This window comes from Primulina eburnea, chromosome 14 (genome assembly GCF_022965805.1).
Source record: "Primulina eburnea isolate SZY01 chromosome 14, ASM2296580v1, whole genome shotgun sequence".
NCBI lineage: Eukaryota > Viridiplantae > Streptophyta > Magnoliopsida > Lamiales > Gesneriaceae > Primulina > Primulina eburnea.
Window position 1 is genome coordinate 25,102,875 of NC_133114.1, and position 18,106 is coordinate 25,120,980.

General features: G+C 38.2%; 1 protein-coding gene across 3 annotated transcripts in view; it reads left to right on the forward strand.

Annotated features, from left to right (window-relative positions):
* The first annotated feature begins 2,027 nt into the window (after positions 1-2,027).
* LOC140811417 (pentatricopeptide repeat-containing protein At1g10910, chloroplastic) overlaps positions 2,028-18,106 on the forward strand; it is a 29,358-nt gene continuing 13,279 nt past the window's right edge. Inside the window, exons 1-2 of one of the 3 annotated variants that reach the window (XM_073169268.1) lie at positions 2,028-2,384; positions 8,458-8,542. In XM_073169268.1, the coding sequence (XP_073025369.1) occupies positions 2,101-2,384; positions 8,458-8,542 (369 nt within the window). In that variant the 5' untranslated portion in view covers positions 2,028-2,100. The remainder of the gene's footprint in view (positions 2,385-8,457; positions 8,543-18,106) is intronic. The other 2 variants (XM_073169267.1, XM_073169269.1) reach the window with 2 other exon arrangements.

Here is an 18,106-nt window from a genome sequence, read left to right on the forward strand (position 1 = left end):
GAAGATTTAAGTAATTGTATCTCTTATTCTATAGCATTTACAATGACTAGAGTAATTTTTTTAGCATTTATAAATGGGTAGAATATATATTTTTATATAAATTTGTTATAATAATTAAATTTTAAAATATTGATTTTTGACATTCTATATGATTTTACCACAAAAATAAGAATAATAGAAGTAAAAATTTTAAATCCCGACGTAAAAGTTTTACAATGAAATAAAAAATTCATATAATTTTTAAATATAAAATATCAAGTTTTAAAAATTAATAATAATAATAACAATAACAACAACAACAATAATAATAATAATATGACACATGTTAAATACATAATATAAAGGAACGAAATGAGTTTGACGGTTAGTTTGTGATTATGGTTAAAGTGCGGTTAAACGCAGTAACAATAACTAGTATACTGATGTACACATTGCATGTTTATACAATATTTTATTTATTTATTTTGTTTATATTTAAATGAGGATTAAAATATTATTATAAAAAATAGTGAGAAATTATACTGTAATTTTGATATATGAATTAAAAAAATAAATAAGAAAAAGAAAAAAAAAAGATTCAAATAAGAATTTAACCTACAACCTAATGCTTAGAAAACTGAGGATCTATCCGCTGAACTACATGTGCTTGCTTGAAAATTTTAACACTTTAGTTATATATATAATTATTAAAACAGACCATGACACAAAAAAATAGTTACTTAGAAATCTCAAACATAATAATAATAATATAGTATATATTATTGGGTATCTGCTGCCGGTGCATTACTTTTGTATAATATTTTTTTTTAATGTAAGTCACGCTAAACAAGCACATGCAATATTAAAGTTGCATAATATTTTTTTTAATGTAAGTCACGCCAAATGAGATGACGTGAATTGCATTATATATATATTTTTAAAAAAGCAAGTTATATGACATGACTTGATAGATATATATATATTTTCTGTGATAAAAAACGTTAAGAAAAATTTTAATTTAATTATTTAAAAGAAATATATTTATATCGTTGATCGATACAATGTGATCAAAGACTGCAAAGCCATGTGATATTTATTTATTGATAATTATTTATGTTAAGTATTAAATTTATAGAAAAAATTATTATTTATGTTAAAATATAATTTATATGATGATGATTTAATTTTTTTGCAAATTTAATTAGTATTAATTTTTAGAAAGATATTTAAAAATCATTTATTATGATAAGCTTATCATTATTATTGTTATTTGTTTATGAAATGTTTAAAAATCACTTTAACACGCCTAGTATTGATCACTGTTACATCATATCATTTAAAAAAAAAATTTAATGTCTTCTTTGTAAAAGAAAAGAAAGATGTATGTATTATTGAGTGTGGTAGGTCGTCACTCTGTCACATGACCGAGTTCCTCCAAAACGAGCGTCCAACAATTATTTAAAAAAAATATTAAGCAAGTCGTGTCTATTAAATAGGCGTGACTTACTTTAAAAAAAAATTTATTACGCAAGTCAGATGGCGTGACTTGTTTTTTTTTTTTTCAAAAAAATTAGGCAAGTCACGCCATCTCAGATGGCGTGACTTGCCTTTTAAGAAAATAAAAATTTTGTAAGTCACGTCTCTTGAAGAGGCGTGATACATTAGTTTGTAAATATTTTTTTTTTACTTTATTTTAAGAGGCGTGATACATTAGTTTGTAAATATTTTTTTTTTACTTTATTTTATTAAAGTAGTATAGAATAGGGGGTAAATGGTTAAAAAGCCTACAAATATCTTACATCAAATATTAAAATTAATAATGAATGACTTACAAAATCCAAGAATGCTACACCATCTGATAGACATTATTTTTTGAAATTGTGTATTTCTTAATATTATAACCTAAAATTAGTGTTCTAGTTGAGAGTCGCATAACAAAAAAGACGACCTAGAGAAATTAGTTTTCTAGTTGGAGTAGTTTTGGCGAGGAGAAAAATTTATTTTATTGGGAAAATATATAAAATGAAAATAAAATAAAATTTGAAAACCAAAAGGTATCCAATTTCATTAATCGTTGTGCAGATTTTGGTGGTCTATTTGCTGCATTGCTATCCTAAGACAATGGAGGTGTCATCGGTGCTTGGAAATGGCTATCAATCAGTGCTATGTCTCCCGAAAACCCGACCCATCAAGAATTCTCCACCCGTAACCGCCTTAGCAGTGGTGCCTCCGCCGCGGCGGACAGCCTCGACCTCAACTAGCACTGGGAAACAAGGCGAAGTTAGAACCCAGCCCACGAATTCTTCCTCACGTTTTTCTGGGAATCATTCGGCTTCTTATAAAATCAGACAATCCGCAATTCTTGAGGTTCTACAGACTTCTGATTTGGCACCTGCTCTTTTGAGGTTTGTTTGACTCAGTTTCTGTACAATGTGAAGCTATCTTACATTGTGTTTTGAACTTAATTGTGTGGTATTTTGTGCCAATACTTGTTATGTTTGTCTTTTCGATTGGACTAAGAGATAACAGTTTCAATTTTAGTGGTATTGTTCTCCTCCTCCGGGAGCTCGAGCATTAGCCAAACATATTTCTAATTCCGTGTTATCAAATCACTAGATTACTAGCTCGAATCCTGCAAGCCCTTTATTTTTGGGCAAAAATTGGGTGGCCAGGCTTGTTATTGTTGGATTACTTTCCGAGAGTTTGCGTTTCTTTCCATTTGGTTATGAATTTTCTCGGTTGTTTTCTTGGGGGAATAGAGTTTAAATTTCATTTTACAGTCTAGTTGACGTATCTGCTTTAGTGCTAATCATTAACAAGCATGATGACATATTGTTTCGTATGCTGATGAGCTAACTATTGGGTTTATTGAGATTTTATACTCTCTTCATTACTTTACTGAAGGTTTGAAGTATCTGTAATATGTGGCTAGTATGTTGGAGTCATTTGCTTGGTTGGGGCATCAAATAAGTTGAAATTTTGATTTCCTGCTGACCTGGAGGGTGGCTAAAGCTTCTTTGCAAAAATGATTAGATCTACTTTTTTTTCTTGTGTACGGCAGTTCGAGAAAGGAGAAAATGATAAAATCAGAGATGAGCAATATGTTCATTGTGTAAAATCTTTTCTTACAGAATACAATTAAGACCATTCCTATTTATAGATCACTATTACTAATATAAAATTGACAGACATATTAAATCTTGTCAGGTTGTTATAACAAGCGAATATTCCTTTTGAGAAAACTTTATCTATAAATTCTTGTTCAGAAACTCTCGAATCTTCATGAGTTTGGGCTGAAGTATTCCTATGTTTGTCATGGGCTTGAGCTAGACATGTATTAACCATTTGGGCTGGAACATATCTTCATCTGTCATGGGCTTGTTCCTTAACTTGCCCCTCAAGCTGAGTGGGGTGTTAGAGATCACGCTGAGCTTGCCGCGGAATCGATTGAACGTAATTGCTGATAATGGTTTTCTCAAGACATCCGCTGTTTGATCATTGGACGGAACAAATTGAACACTGAGCAATTTGGAGGCAACCTTCTCACGTACAAAATGGATATCTAACTCCAGATGTTTAGTTTTAGCATGAAGGATAGGATTTGCACTTAAAGCAATTGTACTGACATCATCACACCACAATATAGGAGTGCCCTAACAACAAAAGCGAGTTCTGTTAAAAGAGATTGAATCCATGACAATTCTGAAGTTGCATTTTCAAGACTACTATACTCCACCTCCGTACTAGATCTCGAAACCACAGATTTCTTTTTAGAACTCCATGAGATTGGAGAGTACGGTTACTAGCCACGGGAGAATCCTTTCACTTTTCCAAAGAACCAGCAGAACCCGGAAGTAGATCTCCGATCATTTGGATCGTGCCCCCAATCCCGCATCACAATAATCATGAACAGAGAGATTGGACGATGCTGTCAAACTAATGCCAAAGTCCATGGTGCCATTAAGATACCGGAGAACTCTCTTAATTGCCTTCTAATGAGTAAGAAGAGGAGTTTGCATAGACTGACATACTCGATTGACACTGTATGCTATATCCGGTCTTGTAATGGTTAGATACTGTATAGCTCCTATGGTGCTTCTGTAAATGTAACATCCTCAAAAGGATCTCCATCTTTGAAAGAAAGTTTCACACCTGTGGACATTGGCGTTGGCAATGGATTGGCATTTTTATTTTTATCAGAAAATTCTTGACGTATTTGGTCACCGTGAGAAGTAATGAGTGAGCAGATGACTTGCGAACTTCAATTCTCTTTGACAAGTCTCCAAGATTCTTATGAGAAAATTGCTTGTCCAGATAACAAATAATCTGCTCAATCTAAGCTTGATCATTGCCTGTGATCAAACCACGCTCAAGGGGATTGTTTAAGCCCATAAATTGCTTTATCCATCTTGCAAACTAATGGAGTAGCACCATCTTGAACCTCATATCCCATAGTTTGTTGCGTATACACAGTTTCTGTTAAAGAACCATTCAAAAAAAGCTATATTAACATCAAGTTGCTGAATAATCTAGCCTTTAGAAACAATAATAGTTACAACCATACGAATAGTCGTTGGTTTAAGAATCGGACTAAACTTTTCAGTGTAATCCAATCCCGGTGTTTGCGTTTACTCTTTAGCCTTAAGTCTCGCTTTAGTCATGCAACCCATCAGGATTTATTTTTTATTTATAAACCCATCTACTCCCAATTATTGGCGTAGCAGAAGGAAGTGGAACTAACGAATATGATTTTTCATCAGCGCAATATATTCAGAATCCATAGCCTTAACCCAATCTGAACTTTTCTTTTCCTCCAAAACTGTCTGTGGTTCTGAAATGGTGGAGAATAGAGTACCAAGAACCTTGGGTTTATAAACTCCAGCTTTAGATCTAGTAACCATAGGATGGTTATTCACAGGGAGCAAGGCCGATCTCTCCTATTCAGTAGGACCAGCAGAATTAGATGAGGTAGTATGAGAGGCTGGTCTTAAACTTGAAGACCAAGACTAGATGGGATAGATGTAGAAGGAACATAGTTTGAGGTTGTGGAACGGATGGATCTAATAGAAGATTGTGAGTAAGAGGAAAGAGATGGAAGATAAAGTGGAGAAGAAGAGAGACACCGAGTTTGTGAACTCTCAGAATTTTCTTAAGTGCTTTGAGCAAACAAAATGATGTTTCATCAAATCTAACATGCCTTGAATTAAATATGTGACCATCTCGACTAAGACACTTGTATCCTTTATGCTTATAACTGTAACCAAGAAAAGTGCAGGGTGTTGATCTGAATTTAAGTTTATGGTGATTATACGGTCATAAGCAAGGAAAACACAAACACCCAAAGATTCGAAGGAAATAATAATCGACATTTTTATTATATATTTTAGTATGAGGTATTTCACCTGAAAGAGCTGAAGTGGGGAGTCTATTAATGAGAAACACAACAGTTAAGAAAGCATCATCCCAAAATCGAAGAGGCGTGGAAGCATGAGCTAATAGAATAAGACCAGTTTCTACAATGTGGTGATGCTTTTGTTCTACAACCCCATTTTGTTGAGGTGTATACGGACAAGAAACACGATGATTTTGGAGAAATGGTGTTAAAGATCTGAATCCCCACTCCCCAATCAATTTGTAATGCGGTTATTTTTGTGTTAAACTGAATTGTGTTGAACTGAACTTCAACTTGAGTGTTAAATAATTGAAATACTCGACTTACTTCAGATTTAAGTTTAAGAAGATAAATCCAAGTAAAACGAGTGTAGGCATCAACAAAGCTAACATAATAACGATAACTATTTCGATATGTTGTATGTGAGGGTCCCCATGTCTGCATAAACTAATTCAAAAGGTGTAGAAAAAGATGTGTGAAACAAATCAGAAGGAATTTGAAGACTTTTTGCCAGGTGACAAAAACACATATTGAAAATTTCATTTTTAGAAAAGGAACATTACACTGAAAAATTTGTTTTAACAGTGGAAATTGTAGGGTGGGCTAACATAAGAGACCACTGTTTTAGGGAATGAGAAGTGTCTTCGATTTGTGGGTAGTGTGTTTCCGAGCTACTGGAATTTCTCGAAGAGCAAGGACCAGCATGAAAACAAGTGGCTGGATCTTCATGAAATGGCAGAGGCTGACCGAGATTGAATTTATACAGATCCTTGTGCTAACTCCCTCGAAGAAGCATCGTGAATGGCTTGATCCTTCACAAGGCAAAAAGTAAAATGAAATTCAAAGAAAACATTATTGTCACGAGCTAACGTGCTGACTAACACTAATGAGATTTTTGATGATTTGTGGGACTCGTCAAAGATTTTTGAGAATAAAAGATCTAGATGAAGAGGACCAAAAATTCAAGTGTCTTGAGTGAGAGATGAACAGACCTGCTCCGTTCCAATGTGAATTGTACCATTACCCTAGTAGTATGAGACAAGAAAGAGATTTGTTAAGATCAAACGCTTACCACTAGGCCAAAAGTTATAGCTGTTAGCTAAGGTGCAATTTTATTTCCTTATACTTGTGGCGACACAGAGTGCACCTATACTTGGGTGCTAATGGGTCGGGCTGTTAGGCCCATGAGTCCGGGGAGGTGTGTGTTTATCTGCTGGTGCTGTCTCATATCTCTTAGAGATCAATCTTATATTTTTCCTACCATTGGCTCTGTCCCCAGTAGAGACAATATTACCCGTTAAGATCTAGTATCAATCTTATATGGCTCACTTAGTCAACCAGGTCAAGCGGCGCAACGTCAGCAGCTTGACGCATATGAATTTCCCAGGAGGTCACCCATTCCAATACTACTCTCACTCATGCACTGCTTAACCCAACAAAATTGCTCAAGACACTTGTAACATGGTGCGAGGTTCCCGAGTCCAGAAACCACCAATCATCCATTGATGGTTCACATGTCGAAGAAGCTGTAGCGGCAACTGGAGACCGCTGCCTATCATTATGCAAGCTTTGGGGATCATGAGAAGGAGGACCTCTAGATGATCGACGATATGGAACAAAATCCACGTCAAACTGGTATGTAGCATTTTTCAGCAATATGCTTAGAAATACCACATATTTGACACACCGGGCGACCAGAATTGGGATTCAGACCTCGACAACGTCCTCGAGTGTTCTTGCCACGTCAACGACCTCGAGGGGAAAACCAGAAGTCAGAGGATGAAACTGAGGTTTCTTCGGTGGTTGAAACACAGTAGCATTGACAGAAGAAGATGATGTATCGACAACATGGGCATATGATTTGATCCTCCCTTCATGAGCTAATAGAAGTGTAGCAACATCGGACATGGCGAGAGATTCCACTTTAGAGGTAACATGGACAACAACAGAGTCATACTCAAGTCTAATTACTCCAAGCACATGAAGAATCTGATCATCTTCAGAAAGAGGGTAACCACAGGATGCCAGAATATCAATGTAATGCTTCATTTTGCCCCAGTAATCTTTCATGAGAGATTACCCTTTTGTCAATTTTTCAGGCGGTAGTTTATATTGCATCACCTCGGCCATAAATGAGTGGAAGTTAAACAACCGATCCATCTGCCTTTGAACACCTTCAGACATGAAGGCTAAAAGAAAGAAACTAAAAGCTGATCTTGGTGACACCAAGTGATAAAGTTCGAATCGAACATCTCTGCCCCTTTATCATCGATGAGAACTTGGGGAAGAACGGGAGGATTAACAAGAATAAACAGCTTGAGACCCAACCCACGAATACCAGAATGGACTTGCAAATACCATAGGAGATAGTTGTCGTTGGTGAGTTTGACTGAGCTGATTTGGTTTGCAAGGTTGATAATTGGGACGTTGTTGCCGTCGGTGGACTGTGCGTGGGTGACCGATTCACCAGAGGACGTGACTTCTGCTATCTGCTCTCCGATACCAAGTTAAAGGAGAAAATGATAAAATCAGAAATGAGCAATATATTCATTGCATAAAATGTTTTCTCACGTAATACAATTAAGATCATTCCTATTTATAGATCATTATCACTAATATAAAATTGAAAGACCTGATAAATCTTGTTACGTAGTTATAACAAGCAAATATTCGTTTTAGGAAGGAGAAAACTTTATCCACTAAATTCTTGTTCTGAAACTCTCGAATCTTCATGAGTTTGGGCTAAAGTATTTCTATCCTTTGTCATGGGCCGGAGCTAGACATGTATTAACCATTTGGGCTGGAACATATCTACATTTGTCATGGGCTTGTTCTTTAACTATAGGAAAATATTGAATTTTGTACTCAATATTTTAATGTTGTTTTGTGATGGAGCTTGCACGTTCTATATTTACTTTACCAAGGATTATTTTCTCAAAGATAACTTGTCCTATGCCCACTTAAACTGGTGTACTCTCATGTATAAATAGATTAAGGCTTTTGAATTCACAGAATTTGCATATCCATGTCCCATTGAATGAAATTTTGATCTTTACATGGAAAGATAACGTCAGCTTTCTGTACAGATTAGGAGAAGTGTTGAAAGCACAAGACCTGAATGTTGTTTTGCGTCATTTTGGGGAGCTAAAGAGATGGAAGGATCTTTCTCAGGTCTCATGGAGTAATATAAGATAATCTATTTGTTTAGTTTCGTATATTTTGAGATGTTGGCTGAACTGAATCGCATAGTTTGCCCCATATTTTTCGTGCAAGGCACACATAATTCTCTCAAGATTACATAGACTGTTAAATGTTTCCTGTCCCCATTTCTTTTCTTGTTTTGACATGAATCACATAGGTTTGACCCATGCTTTTCATGTAAGGTGCATCGATAATCTTCTCTCAAGATTACGTGCGACACTCAAATATTTACACTTCCCATTTACTCTCTAAACATAGTTTTGATACTATTATAAGTACATGATAAAAAAATCATCCCTGCATCTTTTAGATAAAAAATTTTGAAAATTTCAGTTCAAGCAATGTTGAAATTGGAAACTATGTTGGTGTTAAGAATAGAAATTTGATATGAACATAGATGATTAATTTGTGCTTAAAATTAACCCATCTAGAAGTAAAAGAAAGTCTCGTTTTTGTATGGAAACTGTTTTGCCAATACCCATTTCAGAAGTGAAAGAGATTAAAAACTTTTATAAATTAAGCAATAATCCTTGGAGTACATCCATCTTTTATACTTTCAGAATACAAATCAAAATTCCATGATTTTGGTTATAAAAATCAATCTATATCTATTTACAATCCTACCAAATATAAAGGATTTGATCTAATCTAATTTAAATATTTCTTCACTCCCCCTCAAGCTAAACTATAGGATGTTTATGAGGGCAAGCTTGCTCTGTCAGTCCTTCGGTGAGTAAATCTGCTGGTTGTTGGGAAGTGGGGACATATTCAATGTCAACTATGCCTTCCTTTATATTTTCTTTAATAAAGTGTCGGTCTATTTCAACATATTTAGTTTGATAACGATGAACTGGATTGCAACCTATGACATCCATCTTTTATACTTTCAGAATACAAATCAAAATTCCATGATTTTGGTTATAAAAATCAATTTATATCTATTTACAATCCTACCAAATATAAGGGATTTGATCTAATCTAATTTAAATATTTCTTCATTCCCCTTCAAGCTAAACTATAGATGTTTATGAGGGCAAGCTTGCTCTGTCAGTCCTTCGGTGAGTAAATCTGCTGGTTGTTGGGAAGTAGGGACATATTCTATGTCAACTATGCTTCCTTTATATTTTCTTTAATAAAGTGTCGGTCTATTTCAACATGTTTAGTTTGATCCCGATGAACTGGATTGCAACCTATCGTGATAGAGTTGCATAGGATTTTCAAATCCTATCGTCAACTCTCCCATTATTCTCTCAATCCAAATAAGCTCACATATTCCATGAGCCATGGCCCTGTACTCTGCTTTCGCACTACTTCTAGCCACAACAGACTGCTTCTTACCAAGCCATGTGACCAAATTTCCCCATCACATTGTACAATATCCAGATGTTGATTTTCAGTCATCAATTCAACCAGTCCAATCTACATCTGTAAATCCTTTAAACTCCTATAATTGGTCTTAGCAAGGAATAACCCCTTTCCTGGTGATTGCTTCAAGTATTTCAGAATGCAGTACACAACATTAAGATGGCCCTGACATGGAGAATGCATGTATTGGCTGATCAAACTGACTGCAAATACAATATCTGGCCTTGTCTGTGAAAAGTAGATAAGTCTTCTAACAAGGCGTTGATAACTTCCTTGTTAACCGGTCCTCTTTCAAACATGTTTTCTTTGTCACCTAGTTCGTTCGGGGTCTTGCTTGGTTTACATCCCAGCATCCCTGTTTCTTCAAAGATTCCAAGGTGTATTTTCTTTGAGAAACTGAAATTTGTTTTTTTTTTTTGATAAGAAACTAGATATTATTAATAATTGAAGTTTTACACATAAAGCGGATGAGTAATCCGCAGTAGAATTAAGAACATAACATATTAAGCACTATCCTAGTAAGATCACGCCCACACATAATTCCAGTCCCTAATTAATTCAGAAATAGACAAATGCTGAAAATCTTTAACAATGATAGTCCAGCTCGCAACTCTGAACTTTATCTTTTCCCAAACTTCGTCTGTTGAATCTGGATTGTCTTGAAAAATTCGTTTGTTCCTCTCCAACCATATAGACCAAAGCGTACAGTGTAAGACAATTGGCAGGAATTGCGTTAATCTTTTGTTTGTAACTCCTCCCAAATCCGTTATTATCATATCAGCCGCGGACCTCGGAAGTATCCACTGAAAACCCAATTCCGTCAAGACTTTCGTCCAAATATCTCTCGCGAAAGAGCAATGCACCAACAAGTGATCTTGATTTTCTTCTTTTTTCTGACATAACACGCACCACTGAGGACACAACATACACGAGGGCCACCTTCTTTGAATGGAATCGCAAGTGGGGAGTTTCCCCAGAGCCAAAATCCAAGCGAAAACCCGTACTTTATGAGGGATCGGTACTTTCCAGATTCTTTGAAAGTAAGGAAAGTAAGGAACAGATGATATAGGAAAGAATGAATTGTAAAATGAACTAACTGAGAACACTCCTGACTGGTCTCCCATCCAAACTCTAAAATCCCCCACACCCCTCTGTAATCTCACCGACTCGAGAACCCCTAATAGGTTTGTGAACTCACCCACTTCTACCTCATTTAACTCTCTTCTAAAACGAATGTCCCAATGAAAGATATGACTGGGTCCCTCAGAATGTGATGCCAGAAAGCTGCTAATCGGTTTGTTTTGAGTTGTGGTAATCCTATATAGTGAAGGAAAGCTCTGTGAAAATGACTCCCCCCCCTCCCAAACATCTTCCCAAAATCGAATGATATTACCCTCTCTTAACACCGCCCCAACCAAAGGAAGAAAAAACGGGTAAGATCGAGAGATAAATTTCCACGGACTTCTGAAAGTTGTGTTCCTTGCCAAACCCACATCCCACCCATTATCTTGAGTACCATAAATGCTTGTTATCACTTTTTTCCATAACTTTTCTCCTTCCAGCGACCCCCTCCACCACCATTTTCCCAACAAAGCTCGATTTCTCAAACCTATATTCCCCACGCCCAAACCCCCCCTGACCTTAGGTTTAGTTACCTGCTTCCAGCCGACGATATGACAATGCTTATCCCCATCTGCACCATCCCACAAAAAGTCCCTCATCAACTTGTCCATCCGCATCTCAACCCTTCTCGGCACTTTAAATAAAGACATGTAATATGACGGCAAAGCGCTCAACACTGACTGTATCAAAACCAATCTTCCCCCTCTTGAGAGGAAGGTTTTTTTCCATGAAGCAAGTTTCCTTGCCATTTTTGATAAGACCGGTTCCCAAAAATCTATCTTCGATGGATCACCACCCAATGGAACTCCTAAGTACTTTATTGGCAAGATATCTTTTTTACAACCAAGTTCATGTGCCAAAGCGTCAACCTCATCATCCGGACAGTTAATTCCCAAAACCAGACTTTTTTCCAAGTTTATCTTCAATCCCGATTGATGACCGAAGTAATTAAGTATATCCATTAATGCCATGACATGTCTTCTCTCCTGAACCAAAAATAGAGTGTCATCCGCGAACTGAATATGCGATATCTCCACTTTTCTTCTCCCAACTTCGAGTCCTTTTACCTCATTCAATCCCTTGGCCTTATCAACCAATCTACCCAAAACATCAACTACTAAATTAAACAGGAAAGGGGATAATGGATCCCCCTGTCGAAGTCCTCGCTCCCCCTTGAATTTCCCCCTTGGCCTTCCATTAATGAAAATCGAAAAGGACACACTCGAAACACATCCCTTAATCCACCTCCTCCATCTCTCTCCAAACCCTTTCATATTCAATACAAAATCCAGAAACCTCCAATCAACATTGTCATATGCTTTTTCCAAATCAACTTTTAGAATCCACCCCTTTTTATGTTTCCTTCTATATTCCTCCACAACCTCATTTGCAATTAGGCAACAATCAAGAATCTGTCTCCCCTTAATAAAAGCACATTGTGTCTCATCGACAGTTGAATCCAAGACTTTCTGAATTCTGTTAGTCAACACCTTTGCCACTATCTTGTACAAACTCGTCGTGAGGCTAATTGGTCTGAAATCCTTCACATTAATCGCTTCCTGTTTTTTCGGAATGAGGCATATGTATGTTTCGTTTGTGATGCCATTAACCACGCCGCTTTCATGAAATTCCTTGAACACTCTCATCAAATCTGCCTTAACCGTTTCCCAATTATGTTGGAAAAAAGCTAATGTGAAACCGTCGGGGCCCGGTGCTTTATCACCGTCACAGTCAAACACCGCTCTCCTGATCTCCTCCTCTGAAAATTCAATCTCCAACTCCTCCGCCTCCCTCGACTCTAAGGGACACCAAACTACTCCATCGATCTCCCCTACCCCCACCCCTTCCGATTTTCTGTAAAGATTCTTGTAAAAATTCAGTATATGCTCCTCAATCTGTCTCTCCCCATTGATCATATTTCCATCCTCCAGCATTAGTTTATCTATCGTAGCCTCATTCCTTCTGTTTGTCAACAGTGAGTGGAAAAATTTTGAGTTTTGGTCCCCTTCCTTCAACCATTTTATTTTGATCTTTGTTGATTCATTCGAAATATGAAGAGTGACAACGTTTCTAATTCACACCTCACCATTTTTCTTTCCGCATGTAGAGTTTCCGACCATCCTCCCTCGGACTCCAACACATCCAGCCTCTTCATCCTCGAAGTCAACCCCTTGTACCTAACACCCACATCTCCAAAAACTTCTCGGTTCCATTTCGATGCCTCGACTTTTATTCCTTTCAATTTGAGCATAAACTTATACCCCTCCCACCCCTGACAGTCCACATTACTCCACCACATCCCAACCAAGTCTTTAAATGAACGGTGTGAAAGCCAAGCATTCTCAAATCTAAAAGGAGTAGGACCCCACAACACCTTAGTAGTATCAAGTATCACCGGACAATGATCCGATGTAATTCTGGGTAGCACTGTCTGCCTAAAGTTGGGAAACAATTCCCTCCATCCCCCGGCGAAGAGGTATCTGTCCAATCGACAACAAATCGGATGTGCCCTTAGGTTTGACCATGTAAACTTTGCGTTCAAGAGCGGAGGATCATGAAGTTCCAATTCCTCTATCAATCTGTCAAAACACATCATGCTCGCAGTAATCGAGTTGCTATTAAGTTTTTCTCCTGCATTTCGTACCACATTAAAATCTCCTCCGAGGCACCAATTGATCCCACAAATGGTGCTCAGTCCGGCCAATTCATCCCATAGCATTTCTCTATCTCGTGGTTTCACTGGTCCATAGATAGCAGAAAACCACCACTTATGCTCCTCACTCTCACTAATCTCAACCGAAACCGAATAATTCCCTATCAGATTGTTTCTTACCACCACCACCCTTGGATCCCACATAACGAGTATACCCCCCGAACTCCCAACCGAAGGCAAGTATACCCAATCAACAAATCTGGCTTTCCACAAACTGGCCACAAATCTTCTATCAATCAACTCTTGTTTAGTTTCCAAAATAGCCACTAAATCCGGAGCTTCCTTACGAATGACCGCACGAACAAGCTCTCGCCTTTTTACCGCCCCTCCTCCTCTTATATTCCAAGTGCATATTTTCATAAAACAGATAAAGGCCCCTTCGAAGTTGTTCCTCGCTCATAATTAATTCCCCACTTCAACCTACTCAATTCTCTCCTCAAAATACCAGTGGACTTCTTCACCTCATCCCAACAACAACCTTCTGAATTTTTTCTCCCACTGTGAACCTTAATAGCTGAACTTGTATCCATGTTAGCCCGTAAGGAAATCTCTCTCTCTTTACCCGGCGTTTCATTGGTCTTACCTGCCCCCCTTCCTAAATAACCACTAGACAATCTCAACACTGTGAAGGAAGAAGGTAATAAAGAATGAAGAGAAAAAGAGTGACTAAGAGAAGGGGAATGATCACCGGTTAGTACCTTTCCCTCATTAGGTATTTCGTTAACGCGTGTAATTGGCTCAGTGATAGGCTCCTTCGACGGTGAGAAAAGTCCCTTCATTAGCACCTCATCCTCCACAATATTAATCGACTCCTCTGTTTTGAAGGATACTTGACTATCGGAATCTGAGCTATAAGCCTCATTCTGCAGTAAATCATCACTGGAGTCATCAAAATCTGCACGTACACTGTCATCCAAATCATGAATCCCCAACCCTCTGACATTAGCATCCCCAAGGAAGTCTTCATCAACTATACCATCGGCTAGAAACTCATTATTTTTGGGTCTTCTGCTGTAAACCTTCGAGTAATTTGGCATCCTTAAGCATTTTCCTGTACTGCCACCCGAGGTTGTTTTCTTTTCGTCCTCATCTGTACTCATTGAATGAATCGGTGACCTTCTGAATTTTTGTACCTCTGTTGGGACTATTTTTCCCAAAATCTTGGACACTTTTCCTTCCAAAGCTGTACCCAATCTCTCATTACTTGTTGATATCCTGTGATTGCTGTTGCTTACCAATGGGGTCATCTTCGTGCATTGTTTAGTCAATCCCGGTTGGTCGTTGCACCCACTGTTTCCTGGAGATTTTTGATCCGTTGTCTCTCCTGCAGCATCACATTTTGTTTGTGTCTCATTCCGCATCATATTCCTTTGAACATTTGTGTCACCCCAACCCGCAACCGTTTTCTTGCCATTCACAAGTACTTGAGCATAAGTTCGACGTTCGTACTTCTCGTAAGCTTGTGAGTCAAAGGAATCTACACGAATTCTGATATCTAGACTATCGTCTCCTATCTGGATCTTCATGCTGTTAGTTATGAACCCTCCAGCAGTGCCCTTCACCTTTAACTTTGCTGATTCCAGATTGCGAAATTTCAAAGTTTCCTTGCTGACCTCCAGCAGACCCCCACATCGTTCCCCAATAATTGCGAAAGTTTCCCTCGACCAAAGGTGCCACGGTATCCCATAAATACTCAGCCAACTGTTGCAGCATCTGTCAACCGAAACATTAGTGTTGATGTCCGGCCTCCATTCATCGAAAATCAAAGCCACCCCACCGTCGAAGAATCCTCTTTTGAGCTTTAGAAAATAAGAATACTCCTCCGCATTAGATGGCCACCACAGTGCTTTGTTCGCTTGAAAGGGAAATAAGTCTACTACTTTGTTTGCAGGATTTCCAAGGACCGTCCGAATCGAATCCCAAGCAATGTTGGCCCTATTTCTTGTAACAATTAGTGCCTCATGCCACCTCAATACCGAATTTTCCTTATCACTGTCTTCCTTTTCTGCCATTGGTCCTTTTGTAGCATCCTTTAGCCTTGTAATGTCATCATTCTCCATTGTGATTCTTCGATAGGTTTTGTGTTCTGTATGTACGATCGGTGGACGGTCCCTTGTGGTGTAGCTCCCTGAAAGTATTCTGCCTAAGGCCTCTGAAATGTTCTTCCATCCCACTGATTTGAAACCGCTCGGCACTATTGTAATTTGCTTTCGTCCCCTCAAGTCGAATTTGTTCACTTCGACAAAGCTTCCACGTTGGTTGTTGATTCTCTGTGCTGTGAAAATCGCATTCTTTCCCCTGTATCGATGAAAGTCCCTGCTTGAGTAGGTATTGTTGACGAACTCCTTGAATTTCGAACCTAGCCATCTGGCCTCATCGCGATCAAAGTCCATCATGTAGTTGGCTTTCCTAGTTCTTTCGGCCCACCAAACTGAGTTGCCCCCATTCCCCAGCCTCAGTGTAAACACTTTATGTTCAAGCTTTATGACCTCATCCCTTGCTACGAACCTAGTGGCGAATTTCCGTCTATTTGATGCATACATCGTTCTTTGAGCAACAGGAATCCCGTCGACAGTAGGTTCCTTTGACTGAATGGTGCTCTGGAACCACAGTAATGAACCCGGCACAAAAAGAAGGAAAGTATTATGCCAGCGAAGGTGAAGCTCGAAATACGATTTTTTGACAGTGTGAAATCGCGAAAAAAGGGGGGGGGGGGAAAGGGGAAAATGGTAGTCGCCGACGGCCGGTGGCCGGCGCCGGTGGTTAAGGTAGAAGCCGATCACCAAAGCTCAGTGTATGGACGAGAAGGTTGAACCATGGTAGAACTCTGATGCTCGACTGCTGATGGAGGGGGGAGCATTTTCAAAAATTTCTCTCTCTAAAACTACACGCCACAGTTTTTCCTGACTTGAAATTATGGATTTTTTTTTTTTTTTTAAAACTGAAATTTGTTTTAACTTCTCGCAATCTCCACCCCAAGAAATATTTCAATGCTCTGAGGTCCTTGACTTAAAATTCTTTAGCCATCATTGACTTTGTTTTTTCATTTCCTCACTATCATCTCCAGTGATGATAATATCGTCATAAACTATGACAATAGTGATTTTTCGACTTTAGAATGTCTTACAAACAATGTACGATCCGCTTCTCCCTGTTTGTGGCCAAACTTCTCGATAGTCTTTGAAAACCTATCAATCCACGCTCGTGGAGATTGTTTTAAGCCATGAAGAGATTTGTTAAGTTTACAAACAGTTTCATAACTTCAAATCCAGGAGGTTGACACATATAAACTTTTTCTTCCAACTCCCCGTTCAAAAAGGAATTTTTAATATCAAATTGATGTAAAGGCCAATCAAGGTTAACAACCAATGAGAGATTCGAAACATTATCAACTTTAGCAACAGGAGCAAACATAGTCAATCCCAAATGTTTTGTGTGAAGCCTTTTTACCACTATGCGAGCTTTATATCTTTTCACTGAACCATCCGCCTTGTATTTAATAGTGAAAACCCATTTACACCCTCTGTGCTTTTACCTTGCGGTAACTTCACAAAGTTCCACGTTTTGTTTTCTCAAGAGCGTTCATCTCTTCAAGGATGGCAGCTTTCCCTTCCGGAATAATCATGGACTCCTTAACAGTCTTGGGAATAAACATGCTAGATAGGTTTGATGTAAATGCACAAAATGAGAGTGATAGTTTTGAATACGAGACAAACTGAGAGACGGGATGTTGAGCGCAGATCAAACATCTTTCCTAAGAGCTATTGGAATATCAGAATCAAGCATAGAACAAGGTGTACTTGATTTGTTTAGTGGCTCCACCATCAGTTCATCTGTTTGGCAATGAGGAGAGTTCATTACCTCCTTTCCAATTTGTGGCCATTTCCTTCGAGAGTAGACCTGAAATTCTTGTTGTTTAGGCATATGTTCTTTATCGGTTTCCAATCTGGAAAGGCTGTTATTGTTTGAAGTAGGGCTGGAAAGGTTGCTTCCCAGATATGGAGTGACATGTAAAGGCTCAGTAGGTAAGGGAACACTCACATTGTTCCAGAAGCTAGATTCATTTGTTTTATCCCCCTGAATCGAAGCAGAAGTAAGGAGTGTCTTCAAAGAATGTGACATCAGAGGAGACAGAAGATTTTGTTTTGAGGACAAAAAAACACTTATAACCCTTATGAGTTGGAGAATACCCAACAACAGTCTTGACAGCTCTAGGATCCAGTTTACTACGTTGGCATTCATGAACATGGACACAAGTTGTGCCCCCAAAGGTTTTCAAGGGAAGAGTACGGGGTTTGAAGAATGGATACTGCATTTGGGGAATGCACTGGTTT